Consider the following 26135-nt stretch of genomic DNA (forward strand, 5'->3'; position numbering starts at 1 on the left):
TTTTCTAACCAAGGAACCATGCATGCTAAACTTTCTTATTAATCCTAATTACTCACCTATTGATTCTTTTACATGTACTATGTATATATCCATCACATCTACAAATAAAGAAAAGGGATTTTCTGCTCCTAATGTTTATCTTTTATTTCTTTTTCTTCTCCTAGTACACTGGCTAGAACTTCCAGAACAACGTTAATAAAAAGACGTAATAGCCGGCACTCTTACTCCCGGCCTTGTTCTCGATCTGAAAAGGAAAGCTTCAATTTTTACCACTAAGTATGATTTTGGCTCTAAGTGTCCCTACAGAAGTGTTTTGTTCTCAGTCTGCCAGAATTTTTTAAACTCAAGAATAGATTTAGAATTTAATTTAAACATTTTCTGCACCGACTGAGAAGATGGAGATTTTTCCTCAATCCATTAAGGTGTATCACCTTGGTGTACTTTGTTTATTTCACAATATATTCTCAAAAATCCCTCATTAGTTCATGGAGATTTTCCTACTTATTATCTATAGTGCTCTATGTATCAGAGTTTACTCCACCGATCTACGTATGGTATTTAGGTTGTTCCTAATATTTTACTATTACAAGTAATAGCACAATAAATAACCTGATGTATATGCCAGCCTTTTTTTTGTTCTTTGTTCTCATTTTATTGGAGGTATAACTTCAGAATAAATTATTAGAAGCAGGATTGCTGGACCTAAGAATAAAATGTCTACTTTTGTTGTCATCGATGAATTCCCCTCCAAAGGGGCTGTACCTTTTTGTACTCGCACCAGCCCCACAGCCTCCGCAACAGCAGTTTTAATTTGTATGTCTCTTACTATAAGTTACATATCTTTTCCCATGTTTAAGGGCTCTTTGTATGTATTTGTGTGTCTGTATGTGTGTGTAAACTGTCCATGGCCTTTGTGCAATTTTCTAATATGCTTGTGGCCTTTGTTGTCACAAGGTAAAGGTTTCTTATACATTAAGGTTGTTGGGTCCTTATTTGTCTTTTTTACTCTGATTATGGCTTTCTGACAGTCAAAAGGGGACTGCTTATCCAACTTTAAAGCCAATGGTAGAGTCTCCTTTTACGAAAGCCTATGTTTTTCCCAAGTGAATATTAAAATTGTTTCCACATTAAAGAGGTAAATTTCATTCTTTTAGTTTCAAAAATAGAGGCGTACATATATTTAAGCCTACATAAGAGATAAATCAACACATTCAACATAATAATTTTGAAAGAGCTAAGCCTGTATTTGAGCTTCTCACTTAATAGGAAAATGTTTTTTAAAATCTTGAAAATGGTGCCTTGGGCTATTTTTGAATTCATATTGTTTTGGCTTATGATTTAAGTAGCTTTACTATTCAACATTGTCAATACATTTGCTGGACATAAATAACAGGTTGTCAATTTATAACCTTTACTTAGATGAAATCTACCAAGCCTACCTTTAGAACAATTAAATCTCATTTTCGCTTAAGCCAGTTATTCAAAAGAAATTTATTGTTTGCCTGTGAGGTTTTAAATTTTTGAAAAGAGAAAGTAGTGTCAGGAAAGTTCAGATTCTTAAGCTTTTTTTTTCTTCAAGAAAGGTTGGCTGAAAGTCATTTTTGATTTTAAATGGGAAAAAACTACTCTGAGTCAATATTGTACCACATACGAAACCTCATTCCTCATCAGCCTTACAGTGGTAGTGGTTACATAACTGTGCATTTGTCAAAACTCATAAGGCTGCGCACTAAAAATGACGAGTTAGATATGTAAATGATACTTCAATAAATCTGACTTTAAAAAGCCACAAAAAACTTACAATTCAAGAAATTATATAAACACAAAAGCGACAAATAAAAAGTCACAATTCCTAGAACCCTCTTGCTACCAAGATGCGGACACTGGCTAGGCATCGCTGAAATGCTGGATTCCCTCAAAGTAACAAGGAAAAAACTTTTTGTCTTGCTTTACAATTAAATGTTAAATGCCACCTTCCTATTTCAGTGGTGATTTCAATAAATATAATATTACAAATTACTTTTTAATAACATTCATATCACAAACTAAATTCAGTTAATTAAACTAAACGTGCTCTTTCTTACTTTTAGGAAAAAGAAATTCAGGGAACAAAAGGTTTGGTAACCTTCCTGTGTCTCTAAAATGAGATATCACAATGCAATACCAGAATACAAAAATTTATTTAGCTTGGGTTTAATCTTACGGAGCAAATGGATTTAATTTATGGTGTTAGTTTCTTTTCAACTCAGCAACCCGAACCCCACAAAGACCTTAATCTGTACCATGGTTCGCATCATCTGCTAAGGATCCCGTTTGCCACAGAAGTGCAGTAAGTGAGCAAACAACCAAATCGGACTGAAATTTACAGCACTGGAAGCTACACCAATTACAACATGTGGTTTGAAAAGAGAATAACGGTTATTCAGTCAGTAAAACAGCAAAATGATTTCTCTCACCCCCTTGAAATTTCCTACGTAAATGACAAAAGTAAGAAAAACACCCCATTCCTCGTCAAGCAAAGCAGGCTGGAAATAATGCCCTGTGACCAAAGAAACATTCACAAGAACAGCCACCGTTACAGTGCCTGTGATTCCCCCAGTAACCCGGAGCATAGGTACGGCGACCGTCCACCGAAGGGTGGTGAAGGGAAAAGCAACAGTGGTCACCACATACTCAGCATACGACACACACTGTGCTCAAAGCTTCAGACCTAGTGCCGTGCTTAACCTTCACAGTAACCTTATAACTTAGGCACTACTATTATCCCATTCTACAAATGAAGAAATTGAAGTGCAGACTGGTTGAGGAAACAAGGGCAAAGTCCTTCAAGTAGTCCTTGTCAGAGCCTAGTGGAACTCCAGCCCACGTATCTGTTGGTTCAAGCCTATGCTGTTCCTACCCCAGAATGCCTCCCCCAGGGAGTTCCAAAAATACCGGAATATTACTATACTTTCATTACCAAGAGAGCTATCTGCATGACACACAGACTGTATTTAGATCTACCGTAAAGCTTCCAGAGTCTATTTTAAAATGCACGATAACCTCATAGCCTATTGCTATCATTCCGAAGTGGACCCGTTTACCACAAAGGAAAACTACGCACTATGTAAGACCAGAAAAGAGTAAACCAATGCTTGGGAGAAGCAAGAAACTAACCCAGGGTGACTGCCTAGGTCACTTACACCAAGGGAAGATCCTCACTGAGATCTTCTGCAAATAAAGAAGGCTTGCCATACATTACTGGCTTTCCTAAATCAGGATGGGAAAAAGGGCATTTGCTCAGCACCCACTCCCCCTGGATCCAGTTTTCATGACTACTCGTGATTCATTAAAGAAGTGCTTATGAGAGTGTACAGAAAACAGTTAACACAGCAGGCCTGAGACTCATTCCCAGAAAGGCCTCCTGGCAAGGGCACCCCTTGGCTAGAACCCAGGAACTTGGATGTGGGGCACGTTCCCACCATTCCCCAGTAAGAGTGGCTACTATCCATCAACTGTGCCAACAATATGGCGTACGCTGAAGATGCGCCTTCCTTCTGCGAGTCTGGAATTCCGGCCAGAGCTAAGCAGAGGGTGTCTTTGTGATCAACCCCCATTACAGCTGTGGGCACGGAATCTCTAACTGCTTCCCTCAGAGACAAGATTTCACATGGAGCACAAGGTACGTGACTCACTGGGAGAGGACTCTCAGAGGCCTGCACCTGGTTTCCTCCAGACTTCACCTTTTCCCTTTGCTGACTTTGTTCTGCTCTTTGCTCACTGCAGTAAATCACAGCTGTGAAGACACTATACGTTAAGTCCCGTGAGTCCTAGCGAATCCCTGGACCTCAGGGTGGTCAGGTTATAGGTAGCGAGATACTTCCAGACTATACTTACAAAATGGTTACAGTCAACAACATGGCGGTGAAAATTCATTTTTAAGATTGGCATGAGCTCTGGGAAGGTTCTACTTCCCAGTACCAAGTACCCAAATAAGTTCTCAACACCCTCACACTGGATTCAGTTATGTCCAGTTTGAAATGAGGGATACTCACCGGGCACTCGAGCAGGAAAGGAGTCTGGGGACCCTGCTCCAGCACCGCCCTCTTCTTCTTCATCTTCAAATTCCAGATTCTCTTCTTCACCAGGTGCTAAAATTCTTCTACATGTAGAAGAGCAGATAAAATAGTGAGCTACCTAAACAAATACACTAGAGAGGAATCACAGCCACTCATTTCACAGTTAAGACATTGATGCAAAAATGCTGACAAATATATTGCTGTATTGATATTAAAGATGGTAATGTTGATATAAAAATTTAGAAATATCTGAAAAATAAGTATAAGACAATGAAATGAAAAGACAAATAGTGGTGCTTATTTTTTTTACCTTAAGGGGACAGGCTGAACGTCAAATGGAAATTCTTTATTATAGGTAAGAATATTCTTTAGGACTAGAATAAAAACAGAGAGGAGGATACATAAATTCTTCCATGGATCAAAACAAAAAGTTTTATTGGAAATGGCGGATTTTTAATCAGTTTTACTATGCATGTTAATACTTAAAAAAAATTCCCAATCGTAGAATCATTCAGAACCACAATATACTTGTCCGTTGAAGGTCTCAGCAAAATGAAAATATGTAATACACGGCAGGTACCAGTACTTTGTCAGATCTCCAAGGAGAGTTAAGTTCCAGAGTCTCAGAGCCCTCATGGAAAATAAACTCCAAAACAGTTCTTTGTATAAGGTCCCAGTGAGATATGGGGCAGCCGAGAAAGAGAAGACCTCCCTCCCTGCAGTTCTTCAGTTAAAAGACCGGTATTAAAGATAACCAATTAGAGGTACACGAGCTCATTCTGGTCTCTGCCCTGATTACATTTCCCCTCAACTCCATAAAACTGGCAAAACTGGATAAAACTGGTTATAATTTCCACACGTCATTTACAATAGTTTATTGCAGACATATACGTACTTACATACACAGACACATACACAAAGAAGGATTTATCCTCAAGAAGTCTCTCGGTAACATGGCGCCCACCACCTCTGTATTCTAATGTGGCCGATGATTACATTCTGGCAGGTAAACGTAAAGAGATTCTATGATTCTGCCTGCATTTGGGAAGGCACTAGGACTACGGGTACCTTACAGAAGCACTGTTAAGTGTGTAATTCAGTGCTTCGTAGCTGGTGCTATGGGTTTTCAGTAACTACCTGCAATTGTATGAAGGTGAAGTCATGGTGATAACTGAGCAATCCAAAACGTTCCTATGATTTCGTACTCAAGTTATTCGGCCTTGTTCTGGAGTGCTGTAGTCTGAGGATACAATAGCCACGGCATAAATATCGTCCCAAAGTAGGAGACCCTAGGGCACAGACTGTGATCATCCGACTTACTCCAACAGCAGTCGGGGTGCTTACTGGACTTCTCTGTGCACTTTTACCGAGTCCTTCAGTGAGAGAGAGGCCTGCGGCTTGTGTCTACCTTCTCATTCATTCTTATTCCCTCTCTCCCTCTAGCTCTTACCCTCATCTTTCCTCTCTTTTTCTTCTCAACAAATGTGCACCAAGTGCCCACAATGTTCCGGTCACTGTTTTAGGTGCTAAAGGAATGGCAGTGATCAAGACAGAGGGTTCTTGCTCTCATCTATGGATCTGAGACTCTAGTCGGGAGAAGCAGACAGTAAATAAACCGACAAATTAACAAGACAGTGTTAGACTGTGATTAGCGTTAGAAAGGACAGTCAGGACAAGTGTGTAAGCGGAGTACAGGGTGGACTTTAGCTCAGGTGGACGGGGCAGGCCTCTCAAAACTAACTTGTTGGAAGACATGTGAACCGTAACCTGGAAAGAGGAACTGTCCAAAAGTAGCCCCGGGGCAAGGGCTTTCTAAGTATTAAGAAACAGGCTAGAGGGGCGCCTGGCTGGCTCAGTGGGTGCGGCGTGCAACTGTTGATATCGGGATTGTGAGTTTGATCCCCACGAGGGGTAGATTACTTAAAAATAAAATCTTAAAAAAAAAAAACCAACATGCTAGAGCAATCACAAAGGCTCTGAGGCAGGCCCTCGCTCGGCTTGTTCAAGGAAGAAAACAGGCTACATAACTGGAGTTTGGTAGGCCAGAGGGAAGAGGCACAAGATCTGAATCTGATCTTAGCCCTGTAATTATGTCAACTGTCACTGTGTCATTCACGGAACTACTCTGAATCTCAGTTTCCCCAATTCTAAAATGGAAATACTACTTCTGTCACAGACTGTTGAGAGAATTAGTACATATGAAATTGTATGGGAAATTTTAAGTCCCATAGAAGTATAACCCCACATTATTATACAGCTATAATTATTCTATATATACAGAATATATAATTTTATATATATATATAATAATAATTATATTATTCTCTCCACGGTATTTAATATTTTGGGTCTCACTGAAAAGCATGATTTTTAAAATTATAAAAACATCCTTTCTAAACTTGTGCATGATTGCTCATTGTGAATAAACTATTAGTTCAACTCCAATATCACAGTATTGTGCTAAATACTAAGAATAGGGAAGTGGGTGACCAAAAACAGACCATGTATCATTCATATCAGAAATGAAAGCTCTGGGGGCGCCTGGGTGGCTCAGTCGGTTAAGCATCTGACTTCGACTCAGGTCATGATCTCACGGTCCGTGGGTTCGGGCTCTGTGCTGACAGCTCGGAGCCTGGAGCCTGTTTCGGATTCTGTGTCTCCCTCTCTCTCTGGCCCTCCCCTGTTCATGCTCTGTCTCTCTCTGTCTCAAAAATAAATAAACGTTTAAAAAAAAAAAAAAAAAAGAAATGAAAGCTCTGAGGGCTGCCTGGGTGGCTCAGTCGGTTAAGTGTCTGACTCTTGATTTCGGCTCAGGTCATGATCTCATGGTTGTGGGACTGAGCCGTGCATCAGGTTCCATGGTTGGGTGGGGAGCCTACTTAAGATTCTCTCTCTCCCTCTCCTCTTCCCCTGCTCGCACGCACGTGCACTCGCTCTCTCCAAAAAAATAAAAAAATAAATAAAATAAAGGAAATGAAAGCACTGAAATGATACTTTAATTATACAAAGGGGAAAAAGAATCCTTACCACATATGTAAAAAAATCAATAAAGAAGTCAAAAATGGTATCAGTTATTAAGAGTATCTCGTGTCTGTACTATAATACAAGCGCTGAACAGTATTTCTTCTCTTAGGTATACCACTGCTTTGAAAACGAAATGTTCAATTAGATATTTAATTTGTAGGAGTAATTTCAGAAGGAAAATAACCAATCTTTTCTCATTTTCTGTAATTGTAGGATAGGTTTCTATTTTCACCAACTATGGAATAACACATTCTGATGTCTTTAGACTTTACACAGGATTTTTCTTCCACCAATACCAGTGCTGATATTTTAGGATATTTGGAGAAGAGAAGCAGTTTGTAACTTCCTGGAAGGTGTTCTTGTGAGCACAGAGTCCATCAAGGCTGGCAGCTGACGGTGCACCCGTGCTGGTAAGCATCCGGCACCCCTAGCCCACTGTCACACAGCCTGGCCTGCCACCCTCCACAAGGTCACACTCTGAAGATGACACACAGTTATCAAAACGTGTTCTGCTTGTGCCTAATTCACTTCGTTTTTCTTTTTTTCTTTTATTTTATTTTTTTAATTAAAAAAAAAATTTTTTTTAACATTTATTTATTTTTGAGACAGAGAGAGACAGAGCATGAACGGGGGAGGGTCAGAGAGAGGGAGACACAGAATCTGAAACAGGCTCCAGGCTCCGAGCTGTCAGCACAGAGCCCGACGCGGGGCTTGAACTCACGGACCGTGAGATCATGACCTGAGCCGAAGTCGGCCGCTTAACCGACTGAGCCACCCAGGCGCCCCTCGCTTCATTTTTCTGAGGGACAAAATGAACAAGCGCTACCTTCCCATCCGAAAAGTTATGTTTTAAATTACAGGATAAGATTCCCTGAAGACATTCAACCCTATTCCACTTAAAAATGTGCCAAGTCCGGGGGCGCCTGGGTGGCGCAGTTGGTTAAGCGTCCGACTTCAGCCAGGTCACGATCTCGCGGTCTGTGAGTTCGAGCCCCGCGTCAGGCTCTGGGCTGATGGCTCGGAGCCTGGAGCCTGTTTCCGATTCTGTGTCTCCCTCTCTCTCTGACCCTCCCCCGTTCATGCTCTCTCTCTGTCCCAAAAATAAATAAAAAACGTTGAAAAAAAAAAAAAATTTCTAAAAAAAAAAAAAATGTGCCAAGTCCGTATGATATGCAGAGCACTACAATGGACTCTGTGGGGAAAATACAAAGGTTATTCACAATCTCCTCGAGGGGAGAAATGAATTAAGAATCATACAGGGTGGACTATGATAACAGATATAAAAAATGCTCCTATGAAAGACAGAAGGTAGGGATGCCTGGGTGGCTCAGCTGGTGAAGTGTCTGACTCTCCGTTTCAGCTCAGGTCACGATCTCATGGTTTTGTGGGTTCAAGCCCCACGTCGGGCTCTGTGCTGACAGCGCGGAGCCTATGTGGGATACTCTTTGTCTCTGCCCCTTCCCCGCTCACACTGTGTCTCTCTCAAAATAGATATATAAACTTATTTAAAAAAAAAAAAAAAAAAAGGACAGGAGGTAGAGCTTAATTAGGGAGAAAAATCTTTCAGAGAAAGGTGGGATTAATCTGGGGCCTCGAGGGATCAATCAATGGAAGGACTTTACAGGTGATAGGGGCAGGGGGATAGGTTTCAGTAAGAAGTAGTATATTACCAAGGACTAACAAAAGAAAATGAAACAAATAGTACTTTCAAGATCTTAGTTGTAGTACGAATTTCAGACTACACTATCAAGAGATCTCTTTTAAAACTTTAAAGCAAAAATACATTAGCAGAATAAACTGAGTTCTATGTATTAATTTTTCTTTCCTTCTGGCCTTAGAAGATGCAGAAGCTAGCCTGACTCAATCTGAAATATACTCAAATACCAATTTGTAGAAAATGTTTCATTCTGATCAAGTAACTAACTCATAACCAGTGCCTCGCTTTGATAAATGCAAAATTACAGAGCATATCCCGAGATATAACATATACATTTACATTCCTTGAAGACACAACAGCAAATTAAAATCACCCAAAAAGATAATTAAGTACCAAGAAGGTCCAAATGCACTATATAAATTCAAAGTATAGCAAAATAAATCCCAATAGTACTATCTTTGCTTCCCATCCCCACCCCTAATCTTAAAAAAATAAAAACAAGCAAACAAACAGACACAAAAGCAAGAAACAGAGGATTAATGCAGGGTTTAGTCCAATCTTCTACTAACACATGGGTTGCTTGAACTGGAAAACCATAATCTTTAGGGTTGATGTCAATACCGCACCATTACAGATATTAACAACACAATATGGTGGAAGGAACACAGGCTCTGGGGTCACTTAGAAACCTGGTCAAAACCCAGTTCTGACATGTACAAACTGTGAAGTCATGGGCAAGTGTCAGCAAAACACAGCTGAGTGGAGTTATTTGAGTGTTTGGTCCATAGCTGATACTCTAAAAAAACGGTAACTATTAACACCAACAAAAGATCCTATAAGGCAATAGGAGAAATCTGTAAGATTCTAAAATTTTATTTGGAAACAAATTGAAAAACAAACAAAACAACAAACAGTGACTAAACAGAAAGTCAAAATCCAAATAATTTTTGTCATGAAAAAAACTGAACATTATAATCTTCTTTAGAACCATTACATAACACAGACATCATAACTGCAGTTGTAATTTTTTATATGTTTATTTTGAGAGAGAGAGAGAGAGAGAGAGAGAGAGAGAGAACACACACAGAGGAGGGACAGAAAGGGAGAGAGTGGGAGACAGAGAATCTGAAGCAGGCTCCACACAGCCAGCAGAGAGGTCGATGCAGGGCTAAAACCCATGAACCATGAGATCATGACCTGAGCTCAAGTCGGACACTCAGCCGACTGAGCCACCCAGGCACCCCCACTGTCATCTTTTTAAAAAGCTATCGATGTGCTTTTCTTTTTTAAAATTTTTTTTTTTTCAACGTTTTTTATTTATTTTTGGGACAGAGAGAGACAGAGCATGAACAGGGGAGGGGCAGAGAGAGAGGGAGACACAGAATCGGAAACAGGCTCCAGGCTCCGAGCCATCAGCCCAGAGCCTGACGCGGGGCTCGAACTCACGGACCGCGAGATCGTGACCTGGCTGAAGTCGGACGCTTCACCGACTGCGCCACCCAGGCGCCCCTCGATGTGCTTTTCTTAAAATAATCTAATATATAACCATATATGGTATGATTGCATTTATGCAAAATGTCCAGAACACGCAAATTCACAAAAACAGAAAGTAGATTAATGGTTGCCTAGGACCAGGAATTGAGGAGCGGGGGAAGCAGATGTGTGCTAACGGGGATGGGGTTTCTTTCTGGGGCGATGGAAATGTTCTAAAGTGGACTGTGGTGATTCTCAATAATTGTGTCTTTGCCTACATTACAGACATTTGCTCCAAGTGAACTTCCATTTGAACCAATAAGAAAACCTTATCTGGCACATCCCAACCACCAAAACATTTGAAGCAACTATCTACTTCAAAAAAGCTTTCAAGAAGGGAAAGGAAAATGGGAACAAGGAAATACTTCGTAAAGCACAGCAAACAGCTGGACTGATTTCAGTGTAGTCTTCAAAGACAGGTAGTATAAATGGGCCACAATGGCTGTAACTTTTTCCTCTCCAGGAAACTCTACTGTCAATGCTTACCAAAGTAGGTATAGTCTTATTGAAGTGGTTAAAACAAAACAAAGGCTAAAACATATGGATGAGGTACAACCTCGAATCAAATAATTTTTCATATTCTATAATGGTGAACAGAATAATAATTCCTATAATATTTAGGGGTAGTCCTCAATATAACCCCGAGTTAGATACAATCATTTTATAGATGTGAAAACTGAAGAGAGGTTAAGTAACTTGCCCTAGACATCAATATATTCTATACATACAACAGTCATATATCCAACAAACCAATATACTTATTTTAATACCATTTGGCTATATGCTTTAGGTTCTTTTAAAAATGTTTTTTAAAAAGGACTTTGTAGTAACTAAGTGGGATGTATCAATGAGTAAATCTTTAAAAAATTAGTTCTCTCCTTTTCTTTCTCTACTATAAAATCCATTTGAATTGAGGCAGTTAACATTTAAGGTAAAATGTTTAACAACTACGATCCCACTAATAACTTATTTTAAATTTAAGCATTTCTATAACATTTTAGGACGTATAAAAGCACAAAAAAGTCACACATGACTAGATACTAACAGAAATGAATAAGCATCTATGCCAAATAATCCTTATTTTTTATTTTTATTTTTGAGAGAGAGAGAGAGAGAGAGACAGAGAGAGAGAGAGAATATCTTAAGCAGACTTCACACCGAATGTGCAGCTCCATCCCACGACCCTGGGATCACAACCTGAGCCAAAATCAAGAGTCAGATGCTCAAATGACTGAGCCACCCAGATGCCCTTATGCTAAATAATCTTTGTATCTCTAAGAGATTAAATATCTTTCTAAAGGAGTACCACCAAAAAAATAAAGTAAAACTTACTTGGTTCTAGCTTCTTCAGGTCCTCCAGTTTAAATTCTTCTTGAGACTGTGTGGACTGAATTTAAAACACACATATTACATCTTTTTATTACAAAAGTTTCACTACACCCTATGTTTTTTAAGTGGCAAGAACTAAATATTCAAAAAGTAGCCAAAATAAATGAATCCATTTCTTGCTTTCAAAGTAGAAAATGAAAAGTCCCAAACGGGGTTTTATTGGGTTTTATATTTTGGAACATTCAGGGTAAAAATTGCAAAAGGTGGAAGTTATATCTTTTCTCTATAACTTATTAAATATGAACTAAATCTTTGAATAGGACTTTAACCCATGAATTCTTATTGCTATACATCTCTTCTGACACAATACCGCTTTTAGCATTAACCCCTATGTTTATTAGAACAGTTCAGAATAATTTTCTCTTACATTAGAAAGAAAAAAAAATGCTGTTTACCTGTAAAGCTGCACTTCGTAATTCCAAGCATGTTGCAATTTTGCCTATGGTTTTCTGTAGGAGAAAGAAAAAGGTATAAATACCAAATACACTGTAACTGTTAGTTGTCAAAATCATGGAGTTAATTTTTGTTCGTAAACGATCTATAATTTTTTTAAAGTTAAATTCTATTTCTTTTTGGTGTCTTGCAGATTTTAGAGAAGAGAAACAAGAGGCAAAGGGCTAGGACAAGAGAGAGAAGGGGAATGTATATTCTCTCCACACCTAATTGTACTCTGACCAATTTAAAATCCAATTGGCTTTGTTGAAAGCTTTAAGATTTATTTAAAGGGCAATGAAAAGAATTCCAACTTCTTCCCTCCCCAGCTTTTCCTTCCTTCTTCTCTATTAAGCCTGAAAGTCCTGAAAAGATTTAAAACTAGAAATACCTGAAAATTAGCAAAATGGGATCATTTAATTTTGACTTAAGTCCAATCTTGACTTGTCTAATTAAATATATAGATAATACCAAGCAAAATCAATAGTTGTGATATGCGGTGGCTAATTTTGCATCCAGGTCTGTTTTAGATGAGCTATAAGACAGACGTAAATGATAGGGTACAGTCCTTGCTTTTCCTAAGCTCAAATTCTATTATGTGAGAGGAGATACTACAAAATCACTGTAATATTAAGAAAAAACACTTAACTCTTACACGCACAGCAAAGTAAGCCATTACGTATGTTCTGAAGAAATAGTGCAAGAATCTGTGTTAGAAATCAAACCCTAGTGACTTGGGAAGGTTTTTAAAACTGAAGAGTTGAGAAAACTGTCACAATTCAGTTGTCCAAAGTCTCAAACTGAAAGCAGAGGGATATAGGTTTGAAAATGTGTGTGTCCTAGGGTGGTCATTCAGAAGGACCTTCAATTGCACAGAAGTTTTTGAACAGAAGAATGACCATCAGATTTGCCCTTTTAAGAAGACTGTTGTGAGAACAGTCCCCATAGGCTAGGGTAGAAAAGGGAAAAGACCAAAGGTAAGAGCAGTCAGGTTACCTCAGCTGTCCAGGCAAATGGTAATCACCACAAGAACGTGAACGACGAGGGTGGAAATGACAATGAGGAAACCCACAGAAGAAACACCTACAAGAGTAGACGGCTGAAGTACGCCCATCAACATTTTTAAGTCCTTGCAAAAAAAGGCATTTCTTCTGTTTTTATTAGAAATAAACCCAGACCATGAAAGTTAAGTATTTACATACATGTGCGCTGCCTTCAGAACGAAACACTGCTTGGAAAAAAATGATGTATCTTCTACATGTACTGATCACTTGCAAAAGTTTAGCAAATTGGCTTTTGTGGTTTTCTCTTTGGCCACTTTCTTTATAAGATAAATGAGGAGCAAAAAGGTGTAATGAGTATTGTGCTGGCCCCTGGCACTTAGGCGAGTGGGCACTACACAATTATCTTACCAACGATAAACAGCTGGTACACAGACTCGACCCGCTACTGAGTGAGACAGGACCCTTGGCCAAGGAACAAAACGCTATTTAACTGTCTCCATGATCTTTAAAACTTCCTTTTAATCCCACTATCTCAGTTTAGAAAATACCCAATTTTATTCTGAAATTTTACGTTTAAAGTAAATGTAGTAACTGCAAAAGGACTCGAGGTAACTCATAGATTTATCCGTTCTCTCAAATAGCTATTGCATATGAAACAGCAATAGTCTTTTCTACATAAAATATAACATCCCCAAATAAGGGTTCAAATATACCATTCAACTCTGACAAAACTAGCAGGTGATTTAAAATGTGTGTGGGTGTGTGTAGTTAGATAGTAATGGCTAACGGCCATTAAATACTCAGGCTCTCCTAAGTGATGTACAAGCATTAATTCATGTAATCTTACTCTAACCCCGAGTTAAGACACAATCCTTCTGTAGACGTGAAGACTGAAGAGAGGTTCAGTAACTTGCCCTAGACATCAAAGTATTCTATACATACAACAGTAATATATCCAACAAAGCAATATACTTATTTTAATATCATTTGGCCATATGCTTTAGGTTCTTTAAAAAATGCTTTTTAAAAAGGGTTTTGTTGTGAGATGTGTCAATGAGGAAGTCTTTAAAAATATTGGCTAACTCCCTTTCTCTACTATAAAATCCATTTGAATCGAGGCGGTTAACGTTTAAGGTAAAATGCTCTTTAACAACTACAATCCCACTAATAACCTATTTTAAATTTAAGCATTTCTTCAAGTTAAGCAGAACCGGCCACTCTGTACACAGAACCTACTGAACTGTGGCAAAATACCAATGAGCATTATTCATAACTACTTTAAGGGACCACACCCAACATCAGCATTAAAAAGGGAGCGAAACACTATCATTTTCAGCTGCAGCAATGACTTTTAAAACATGTAGCATTTACTGATGTCAAAATCAAGTTCTCACTACTGTAACTGTTCCACCTTTCTTAGAAACAAACCGTTAGGAAGAATGATGAAGTGGCACAAGGTCGCTTGTGTCCAAGCAGAAGTACTATCAACTCGAGTACGTTGAGACTAAGCCCTGAAGGTAAATGAAGACTAATTTTAGAAAGATTTAAATTATTAGTACCTCATTCAAATGAACTGCTCATGCCTAATATGGTATAGCCATGGAAAATGTTCTCATTTTCAGAATATTGGCTATTTTATTTTGTCATTGTTAGGGAATTAATAACTCTAAAAGAGCAGTTAAGGAAAAGACGGACTAAAAACAAAGAGCTACAGTTTAATTTTGCTAAAACATAATTTATATAAGGAAAAAAAGTTTACAAAATACACATAAAGTAACACAGTCTCACTCCAGACGTACTTTTTTTAATTTAAACAGCCGTCATCTACTCTCTGGCTGTGGGTGGGGTGGGGTGGGGGGAATAGGGGAAAGCAGGAAAGTCAGTGGAAAGGGGGAACCTATAAAACAAGCGTATAGTGCTGGAATTCTCATTACTACCAAATTTGATTCAAAACAGGGAAAAACTTTCTAAGCATCATGAGACAGGATGTTCTATTCTGTCCAGAAACTTACACGAGAAAACCTACTACACCAAAGTAGGGAATTTAATGGAATGAAAGCTCTTGGCAGCTATTTTTTGGCTACTAAACTCAGTTGTTATAATGACAAAACTATTGAGAATTGAAATGAAAGCTAAGTCAACTAATCACGAGGGAGGATCAAATGAGAATCATAAACCTTATTTTCTACCAGAAATCTATGAGAATATAATAGCAAATCCATAGGAAGATATTTTTTAAATCACCAATGAATAAAGTTCAGAGAGATCAGTAGTTCTGCTTTAGAGTTTAGATTTAAAATAAATATTGTGGGGGCGCCTGGGTGGCTCAGTCAGTTAAACGTCTGACATAGGCTCAGGTCATGATCTCACGGTTCGTGAGTTTGAGCCCCGCATCAGGCTCTGTGCTGACAGCACGGAGCCTGCTTCGGATTCCGTGTCCCCTTCTCTCTATGGCCCTCCTGCACTCGTTCTCTCTATCTCTCTCTCTCAAAATGAATAAACTTAAAAGAAATAAATATCGTGAAGATATTTTTCTCAAAAATTAGGATTTCTCTCTGATCTTAAATACTTATATACGAATAAATATCAATAACCTAAGATCCAACAAAGCATTTATTCATCAAATATTTTTGAAAGCTTATTGTGAGACAGTAAAAAGCTTCATAAAGAAATGTTGCTTTTTAAAAAAATCTTTCAAAGTCCCACAAACTACTGAATGGTTAAGTATAATTCTAAGATTTGATTCTAAGCATAAAAGATATAATTCCAAATAGAAAATACAAAGAACAATTTTGCTTAGAGTAACTGAGGTATATATTCTGCATTTTTCTCTTTTGAGGCAAACACAATTGAGTTTCTTCTTTGGCTTAAGTGCCAGGTCTGGCATTCAATTATTTTTGCAGACCTAACGGTTGGTTTCGAAATCTCCCATATTGTGTTCTTCAGAACACTAGACCCAATTAAGTGTTCTATAAAGGGAGGAGGGGGCCTTCGAAAAGCAAACACATTTAAGAAACACTCCACTACCCAAAGCCTTTAAAAATTCAACATAACATTAGCATATGAAAAGCCTTGACAAGTCACAAACTCTCTGTTCAAATAACATCTATTAATTTTTTAGAGCCAGTGTTCCCCAGATCACGTCTGGAAAATCTTGGTTTCCTAATCATTAACTTGGAGCTTCTAACTTTTTTCTTTTGTGACATTCAAAAATAAGACGACGTATATGTCACTATGAGTTTTTTTGGTTGGCTGTGAGTGTTTCGTCTGCATTTTTAAAGAAAATTAAATTTGTAAATGCATACGACTTGCCTTATGTTCCTAATGTAGTACAGAGTGACTTGGGGGGGGGTCCTTCTCCAAGCCCAAGGAACAGGCAGGCAGGAACAAGCTCTCTCTGGAGTCACAACTGGCAGCCACAAATGCCTCCTAGGCAGGTATTATAAATAACAAATACCTCAGAAATCAGGCCTCCAGAAAAGGAGGAGGTACAGAAAACTTCAAAGGCAGAAGGCATTAGAAGATTTAGGGATATCTTTTAAGATCATTTAGGGTTATCTAATCCCTCATTTCATACTTAAGGAAATTAAGGCCCAGGGACAGGGCTGGGATTCAAGACCAAAGCCTTCCAACTCAAGGCCTCAGGCTTTTCCTCAAGGTCATGCTGCCTCCCAGGCCTCATGGAGCAGAAGATCTGTGGGTCTGTGTAAACTGAAAAAAGACAGCATTGGTGGCTACTAAGGAACAGCTATAAATTAAAGAATAAAGAGCATAATCACACATCAGCTTCAGCCTTAAAGAAAATTAAGAAAAAGTTTATTGTTTTTCATTAGTCTAATTATTGTTGTGTAACAAAGCTCACTTCTTGATGGCATTTGAAAAAATTTTTGCTTTTAGGTCAACTCACTTTACATTTGAGGTCACGTTGCTCATAGGTCCTAAATCTGAGCAACAGATGTTGGAGATAAAGCATGTAAGTAACTCAAGGCAAACAGGTGATTACAGTGTAGGAATCATTAAACTTCCAAAAATTTCCCTCAGCTTTCATTTGTTTCCCTATTCATAACACACTTGGTCAGCTGTTAATTCACACACTCAGACATTGGAAACTGTGTTTCAAAGTTAAGGTGTTTTGCCTCTCAATTTTGTCATGCCAGCCAATCACTTCCTAATCATTCCCAGAGTTCACAAATCTTAGAGAGGTGGTAAAGCCTATGAATCGTGTTTGTTCCTTTCCTCAAGCAAACCCATCGTTTCCTCCCTGGTAATTATTTTGCTGGGCTCAAATCTTAAATTTCCTACATCTACTGTGTACATTAACAACCGTAAAGGAATAAAGAAAAAACACATCTGTATATTGTAATATTGTGTTTTCTTTTTTAGATAAATAGAAAGAGTACATTAGATAATGTAGCTCCTAAATATTTTAAAAATGCAAATATACAAACTTGTGCAAGAAACATAGCTAACCCTCATCTTTTGGGTTTTTTCCCATCCAAACTCCTACAAACAAGAGTCAAAAGAATACAGGCAAAAGAACAAAGATAAATTTGTTCAGGCTTACTTAAAACACGTGCAAAAAACCACTCCCACCCCTTGTACTAAAAAAAAAAGATTAATAAAAACAAATTAAGTCACTATAGTTTTTACAACATCTTAAGATAGGAGGGAAAATCTGACGCAGTAATTTTTTTCATTATCTACGAGATTAAAATTTGACTTTAACACTAGACACTCTGAGCCAGGAAAAAATGGGAATTGTTTCTTCCCTTTCTTCTCACTCTTTTAAAGCAAAGTTTCTTTTTTTTTTTTTTTTTAAACGTTTATTTATTTTTGAGACAGAAAGAGACAGAGCATGAACGGGGGAGGGGCAGAGATAGAGGGAGACACAGAATTGGAAGCAGGCTCCAGGCTCTGAGCTGTCAGCCCAGAGCCCGATGCGGGGCTCGAACTCACGGACCGCGAGATCGTGACCTGAGCTGAAGTCGGACGCTTAACCGACTGAGCCACCCAGGTGCCCCTAAAGCAAAGTTTCTTAAAGTATCCTGTTTTTTTTTTTAATCTCTAACAATCCAGGGAATCAACTTGACACATTAAAATTTTAATTCAAGGAGAAAGAGCACCATTGAAACATTTTGTAACCATATGCAGTTACTTGGCTCATGTATTTTTATGCCAAATTCTTGACTTGAACTAATTTTTTTCAGTGGTGGCTTTTGGGGGAGGCTTGTTTTTTGGATATGTGTCTGTTTTGAGAGGAGGGAAGAGGGAGTTAAGAGAATTCAGAGTTAATTAAGTATTGAAGTTGGATGTAATTACTCACAATCAAAATTGAGTCTCTGGAATCTACCTACCCCTCTGCAACTGGAGTGTAGCGGGTCTCCACTAAAGCTAAAGTCTAAATGGCTAAGTGGAGAAATTCATTAAGTGAGAAAGTCACAGAGTAGTAGTAAATCGAGTGTTATCTCTCAGTGATCCCTTCATGTTCCCCAAAGCATAATCAGTGTTATTCTTTGTACTTAAGTGTAACAGTTTCTCGTTTGTTTTTGCTTAATGGATTTGAAAGACAGAATCCTTTCCATTTGGAATCTGATACATGTAGAGATTATTTTACAGTACCTTTTGTTCTTCTGTGAATTCAGAATTATTGTGTTGAGCTTGGGCCTCTTTTTGTAGATGTCTCGCTAATCTGTAAGAAGAAAAATAAATATTCTTTAGAATTGAAGGAAAGCAAACAATCTCAAGTGTAACAAGGTGAAATAATTTAAATCTTTTAAAAAACAGACGATGGGGGGGCACCTGAGTGGTTCAGTTGGTTAAGCGTCCAACGTCAGCTAAGGTCATGATCTTGTGGTTCATGGGTTCGAGCCCCGCGTCGGACTCTATGCTGACAGCTCAGAGCGTGGAGCCTGCTTCAGATTCTGTGTCTTCCTCTCTCTCTGCCCCTCCCCCGCTCACACTGTATGTATGTGTGTGTGTGTGTGTGTGTCCGTCTGTCTCAAAAACAAATAAACATTAAAAGTAAATTTAAAAAAATAAAAAATAAAAAACAGACAATGGGGGTGCTTGGGTAGCTCAGTCAGTTAAGCATCTGACTTCTGCTCAGGTCCTGACCTCGTGGTTTGTGAGTTCAAGCCTGCTCTGCTCTCAGCACAGAGCCAGCTTCAGATCCTCTATCCGCCCCTCTGTCTCTCTGCATCTTCCCCGCCCTTGCACTGTCTCTCTCAAAATAAATATACTTACAAATATTTTTTAAAAAACAATGAAGTAGTGCTGAGATTAGTCAGACAGCCATGACAAAATGATAGCAGCCTATTAAATACTTTTCAAAACATTTTTCACGAAAAAGAAAATCCTCCACCAATCAGACATGAAAATCACTGTTTGCCCAATTATTGTTCTTAAAAATAGCAGCTGAGCCAAGGATGGATCTGTGTTACTAGGTCCAAATTCACCAGTAAGGATCCCAAGCTCTTTCTGAGACCACAAAAGCTAAATGACTGATTCTTACAGCCATACAATAAAAAGACAAATAGCTCGATTTAAAAATGGGAAAAGGATTTGGACATTTTCCCAAAAACGATATAAAACTGGTCAATAAGCCAATAAATATCGTATCATTAGTCATTAGGGAAATACAAATCAAAAGCACAATACGATACCACCTCACACCCACTACGATGGGTATAATTTCTAAAAAGAGAAAAAATAACGCTGTTGGCAAGGACATGGAAATTTTGGAACCTTCATGCAGTGCTGGTAGGAATGTAAAATGATGCAGTCACTGTGGAAAACAGTTTGGCAGTCCCTCAAAAGTTAAACATAGAGTTACCATACATAACACAGCAATTTCAAAATTCTAGGTATAGTCCAAGAACTGAAAACATGCTCCCACAAAAAGACCTGTACATGAATGTTCACAGCAACAACATTAAGCACGACAGCCCAAACTGGAAATACCCAAGGTGTCCGTCAACTGCAGAATGGATAAACAAAATGTGGTGCATCCTTTCAATGAAATAGGATTTGATCACAAAGAGGAACGAAGACTGCTGCCACAAGCTACAGCATGAACCTCAGAAACATCATGTGAAATGAAAGACGCCAGATACAAAAAAATCACCTGATCATTTACACAAAATGTCCAGAATGGATAAATCCATAGAGACAGAAAGCAGATTTGTGGTTGACAGGGGCTGGGTAAGGAGGGAATTGGGAGTGACTGACATCAGATATGGGGTTTGAAATATTCTGAAATGAGATTGTGGTGATGGTTGCAGAACACTGTGAATGTACTAGAACCACCAAATTGTACAACTTTACAGTGGGAATTTTTTTTTTTAATTTTAAAAATGTTTTATTTATTTTTGAGACAGAGACACAGCATGAGCAGGGGAGGGGCAAAGAGAGAGGGAGACACAGAATCCGAAACAGGCTCCAGGCTCTGAGCTGTCAGCGGGGCTCAAACTCATGGACTGAGATCATGACCTGAGCCAAAGTCGGACACTTAACTGACTGAGCCACCCAGGTGCCCCATTTCTTAATTTTTTTTAATGCTTATTTATTTTGAGAGACAGAGCGTGAGTGGGGGAGGGGCAGAGAGAGAGGGAGACACAGAATCCGAAGCAGGCTCCAGGCTCTGAGCTGTCAGCACGGAGCCCAACGTGGGACTCGAACTCACGAACCGCAAGATCATGCCCTGAGCCAAAGTTGAACGCTCAACCGACTGAGCTACGCAGGTGCCTCTACAATGGGAAATTTTATGTTATGTGATATTTATCTCAATTTTTAAAAATCTGTGGGGGGAAAATGACCATCGAAAGGATTCTTTGGTGAAACATTCTGTCACCGGCAAAAGAAATTAAAACCATAATGCTCAAGCATACTATACTCTTCTGGGTGGGGGGTGGAAGCAGGAATGCAAAGGGTAGCAAGTGTTTGATTTCCTACCAAACCAACTGCAAAAGACAGTTCAATGAATTTCAAAAAAAAGTCTTAGATGAGAGTTTTATTCTATGCAATCACACATGTCCTTAAAGACCAGGTGTAAAGTCCATTATATTTGATGGCCTCTCTCCAATCGACGAAAGGTATGCATCTTCCTTATTATAATGTATGAAACTCCTACATAAAATTATTGACATTTGCCAAGAATCACTCCACTATTTTACTTAATCAAACTGTTTCCATCCATTTATTTATTTTACCTCAAAGGTGGAAACCCATAATATTTTCCTATGATGTCATTTACAGACCCACTCTTTGTGGATTCTATACAAGAGAAGGTACAAATAGGAATAGACATTGCCATTATCCTTATCCTTGTTCTGCACTTAGTTTCTAACTCTTGCTGGACTACCCCTTACATGAAGTTCTCTTTTAGGACTTATAGTCTACATTTCACAATGTCAATTACCTCAGGGAAGTTCTAGTGTGGCACAGTTTCTTTATTTGAACAGTGCTCACATAATACGCTAATAGTGACCGTTAACCTAAGCATGGTCGTTATCAGAAAGAAAGGGGGTAGCTCTCAACTCCTGCTCAAATGTTAATAGTCAGTGGACAAGGATGTTAAATTCAAACAGAACCTTGCTTTTAAAAATTAGGCAACAGACTGGGAGGAAATATTTGCAAATCATATGTCTGATAAAGAACCTATATCCAGAATACACAAAGAACGGTCATAAACTCAATAGGTAGGGGTGCCTGGGTGGCTCAGTCAGTTGACTCTTGATTTTGGCTCAGGTCCCTCTCTCATGGTTCACGAAAGGCAAACTAACCACAGTGAAGTATGCTACCCGTCTACTAGAATGGCTATCACAGAAAAGACAGGCAATAACAAATGCCATCAATGTGGGGAAACAGTAACTCCAATACACCGCGGGTAGAAATGTAAAACTGTACAGTCAGTCTGGACAATACAGCAGTTTCCTTCACAAAGTATACGTAAACTTCTATTACCCAGAAATTCCACTCTTTGGAATGAAAATGTATGTGCACATGAAGACTTACCTGTAAATGTTCACAACGGCATTACTGATAATAGTCAAAAAGTAGAAACAACTCAAATGTCCTTTAACTAGTGAACGGATACACAACGGTGGCATCCGTACGATGTGATGCTATTCGGCAGTAAAAGGAACAAAGTGCTGACACGTGCCGCCACGGGATGAACCTCAAATACGCTATGCTGAGCGAAAGAAGCCACATACCAAAGATCACACTTCGTATGATTCCGCTTCCATGAAGTGTCCAGAAAAGACAAATCTTTACTATAGATTACAGGTTGCCTGAGGCTGGAATGAGAATATGGAGCGACTGTCAATGGACACAAAGGATCTTTGTTGGGTGATGGAAATGTCATGAAATTTAATTGTAGTGATGGTTGTACGACGTGGTATAAAATTGTTAAAAATTCACCGGACTGTATGTGTAAAATGGATAGATTTCATGGTATAAATATCATACTCTTTTTAAAAACTTTTTAAAGACCTGGATAAAAATTTAATTTTCTGAATCCATAAATGATTGCACTATTTTAAGACAAAGTGAGATGTGATCTTGCCCACTGAGGGAAAATCCACATGCTTTAGATATCAGATAAGCAGCTAAGACAGTTGACGATCTATTAGAAAAGGTGAGAAACCTCTCAAATATTCTTCTCTCCGGAATAATCTCATCCTACAAGGATGACTGTAGGGAAAAAAAAAAACAAAAACAAAACACTGTTCTCAGAGGGAGCTTAAATATAAACACATAAGCAACTGAAAGAAATCCCACAACGATCTATAACAAATTAGTGCTTCTCAAACTATCTGTAGTGAAGGACTAGTTTCTTTCCCCATTTTGCTCTAAGTTAACACTTTAACAAAATATAATAAAAACTACCATGAAGATGTCAAATTGCTAGTTTCTAAATCCCTTTTTAAGAGACGGCGGGGGGGGGGGGGGGGGGCGGGCGGGCGGGAGTGCAGGGAGAGAGTGAATCCCAATCAGGCTCCACACTGTCAGCATGAAGCCGGATGTGGGGTTCAAAGTCACAGACCGTGAGATCGTGACCTGAGCCAAAACCAAGAGTCGGCCGCTTAACCAACTGAGCCACCCAAGCATCCCTAAAGTTTCCAAATCTTCAATTTCAATTCCTTGATCTCCTTACCGTAGACCAGCACCGCCACCTGCGGACCCACTTTGAGTAGCGGTGATGTAAGGCATAGTAAAGATGATTAACACCAGGTATTATTCAGTCTTCAAACTCATTCATTTAACAAGTATTTATTGAGCAACACGTGCTAGATTAATACCTCAGCACTGATCCTGTGAAATATCTGATTCTGAGCAAGAGTCCATATCAGTCCATCATAAGTGAGAGGGTCACTGTATCCCCAGATCGCTGAAAGAGCTGGCTGGCCTGCTTCATGAATTACTCTTAATTGGCCATGTATATTTTGGCTAGCAATTCTAGTTTTGACAGAATTCGTGTAAATCTTCCAACAATACTTTAATATCAACTCGGTGCTCCCACAGCATACTTCTGAACCCATTCATTAAAAGAATACAATATAGAATATCCAAATAAACAGTGATTTAATAATAACCTCGCATCACTAGGACACTAAGTGTAAAGCAGAAAACAAGACAACTCCTCTAACCCTGCCCTCCCAGAGTTTACACTCAAGAAAGGAGATAATAAACAATCAATACGTAAAATACACTGTATTTTAGATGGTGATACACACTATGGAAAAAAGTAAACAGGGTGTGTGTGTGGGGGGCGGTCAGGATGTGGGAGGCTGAGGTGGAGGGTGTGGGGGTAGGTAACAGGCTTTGCAGTTAGAAACAGGGTAGCCAGACAGGTCCTCATTGAGAAGATAATATCTGAACAAAGACCTGAAGGAGGTGACCATGCAACCCAAGCAGATAATGAAAGAAGAATGTTCCAGAAAAAGTACAAACAGCCCTAAGGCAGAAGCATGCTCCTGGAAACAGCAAGCAGTATGTAGTAGCACATACTCTTTTCATACTTCTGTAACAGCAAGACCCAATCACTCTAAAATGCTCCATTAGAGTCTCAGTGCTTTGAGGGTGGGAATCAAATCGTATTCATTTTTGTATCTCCAGCCCTCACTTGCTGAGTGATGAAATTGTTTAAGCTACTGTATTCTTACATTGTGATGGTACAGACATGTTTATTCCCTCCCGAAATATCCCTCCTCCCATAAATTTCACTGTGTTCCATGACTATCAAGTCCTTGCTGCCTACCAAATTAGAAATGCCAGTTATCCTAGACTCTTCCTTCTTCACTCTCAATATGCTGCCCGTTCTTTTCTACATGATTTAGTGACCCTCAAATGGTCTCCTTCTCTGCAACCTTTCCTCCCAAACAGATAACTGAAATAAAAAAGACAATTTGCCTTCACTTTTGAATATCCTAATTTTCAATCCAACCTCATTTTACACGTAGCCTGAATGTTTACAAAATTTAAGGCAATCATTACTCCTCCGATTCGACGCTAGCAGTTTCTATCACTTGAGAACTACTCTGAATCATTACGTTCAAAGGTTAGTATTGAGGTCCAACAATAGATTTCTATGTGGCTATTACTCTCATGGAGAGGTTTCTAGAAATTCCAGCTTAACAGCTTGCATACTCAATTTTCCTTTGTGATTTCAATTGGACATGGTATTCTTCACTTCCCATTGTGAAGTCTGCTGCTGAGTCCCAGCACCGCAGAAGCGAAGGCAGCTTTACATTTCAGGGCATGTGATTTCCGCTAACACGCAGAATGAGCACGCACAGGTGCTCGCTAACTGGCTACGGTAAGGTAAAGCTACCAGCTCTGGGAACCCAGTTCACTTACACAAGGCATCTTCAAGTGTCTTAAGCACCATGTAATAGAGCACCCAGGATTTAGTAAAACAACAACAATACCACACCAAAAAACCCCAAAAACCAAAACAACCGAAAACAAACAACCCGGCTTTCAGTGGTATAGTTTTATGACCCCCCCGTTAATCTGTTTAACCTGAGAGCTTCAGTTTCCTGGTTTTGTAAAACGAGAGTAATGTTCTCACTAAGTAGTTGCAAGAGCAAGTGAAGTCAAGTGAAGATGCAAAACAAGCGCCAGCGTTGGGGGCACAGGGCTAAACAGCCCAGAGCAGGTTGTTTTCAGGGCTTTTGGAAACTACAAGTCTGTAGGACGGCGTGGAAAACATCTGCACATTTAAATTATCTTAACGGTCAGGTAAAAACAAGTTAACTATTGTAGAGAAAGGAAAAAGAATTTAAAGCTTCCCAGTCTCAATTGTATATCCTTTCCAGAAGACACGTGGGGGCGGGGATTTTACTCACACAAGGTTTCGTCCTCGGTTATACCTCAAACAATAACTTGCTTTTGACCAAAGAGTTAATTTAATGGCAACGGCTTGCAAACAATACCATTTTGGCAAGCAGTTCTTATTTTCAGTAAAAGGTGCAAGAAATAAGCAAGATTTTATATACACGTAAATCTTGTCTTTTAGTTTAAAAAAACACCCCCGAAGTTTTTTTTGGGGGGGGGGGGGCAAAAAGAGAAAGAAATCGGACTTCGGGTCAAAGATCAAAGAGACTGGTACTCACAAAGTACCCAGCGGCTATACATTAGCCACAGGACAAGGAGGAGGGACCCGAAGAGGGAGCGGTGGCTCCCGTGCGGGGTCCATTAATTCAGTTTGCTCTCTTCTGTTCACATCCTGCGCGGACTCCACCCAAAGCGACCGAGCGAGGGGGTGGGTGGGACTCACACAGCCCAGCAAATAACAGCTCCAGAAACCGAAACGGAATCGAGGTGAATTGTGAAAACACGGCTCACCAGCAAGAGGGGTGGAGAAGGGGTGCTTAATGGGACCCTTGGCTGGTGAGGCACCCCTGTCCTCGCTGCTTCCTGGGGCACCCCCTCCCCTCAATCGCCACCAGTTCCCTCCTCTTGTCCTACAAATGGGAGGAGGAAGGCACCGCACAGAGCAAGGCCACTCATCCCTGGAACGTGGGCGGAAAACAC

General features: G+C 39.3%; 1 protein-coding gene across 5 annotated transcripts in view; it reads right to left on the reverse strand.

Annotated features, from left to right (window-relative positions):
* Positions 1-26135, reverse strand: part of AIDA (axin interactor, dorsalization associated) — a 39451-nt gene that overhangs the window by 12674 nt on the left and 642 nt on the right. For all 5 annotated transcript variants that reach the window (XR_009613755.3, XR_009613756.3, XM_060644418.3 and 2 more), the window contains exons 2-6: positions 18717-18786; positions 12057-12110; positions 11605-11659; positions 4369-4432; positions 4035-4141 (exon numbers count right to left, since the gene is read on the reverse strand). Coding sequence is in view for 3 of the 5 variants with exons in the window: in XM_060644418.3 (XP_060500401.1) it covers positions 4035-4141; positions 4369-4432; positions 11605-11659; positions 12057-12110; positions 18717-18786 (350 nt within the window). In the remaining 2 variants the exon portion in view is untranslated. The remainder of the gene's footprint in view (positions 1-4034; positions 4142-4368; positions 4433-11604; positions 11660-12056; positions 12111-18716; positions 18787-26135) is intronic.

This window comes from Panthera onca, chromosome F1, assembly GCF_046562875.1.
Source record: "Panthera onca isolate mPanOnc1 chromosome F1, mPanOnc1 haplotype 2, whole genome shotgun sequence".
NCBI lineage: Eukaryota > Metazoa > Chordata > Mammalia > Carnivora > Felidae > Panthera > Panthera onca.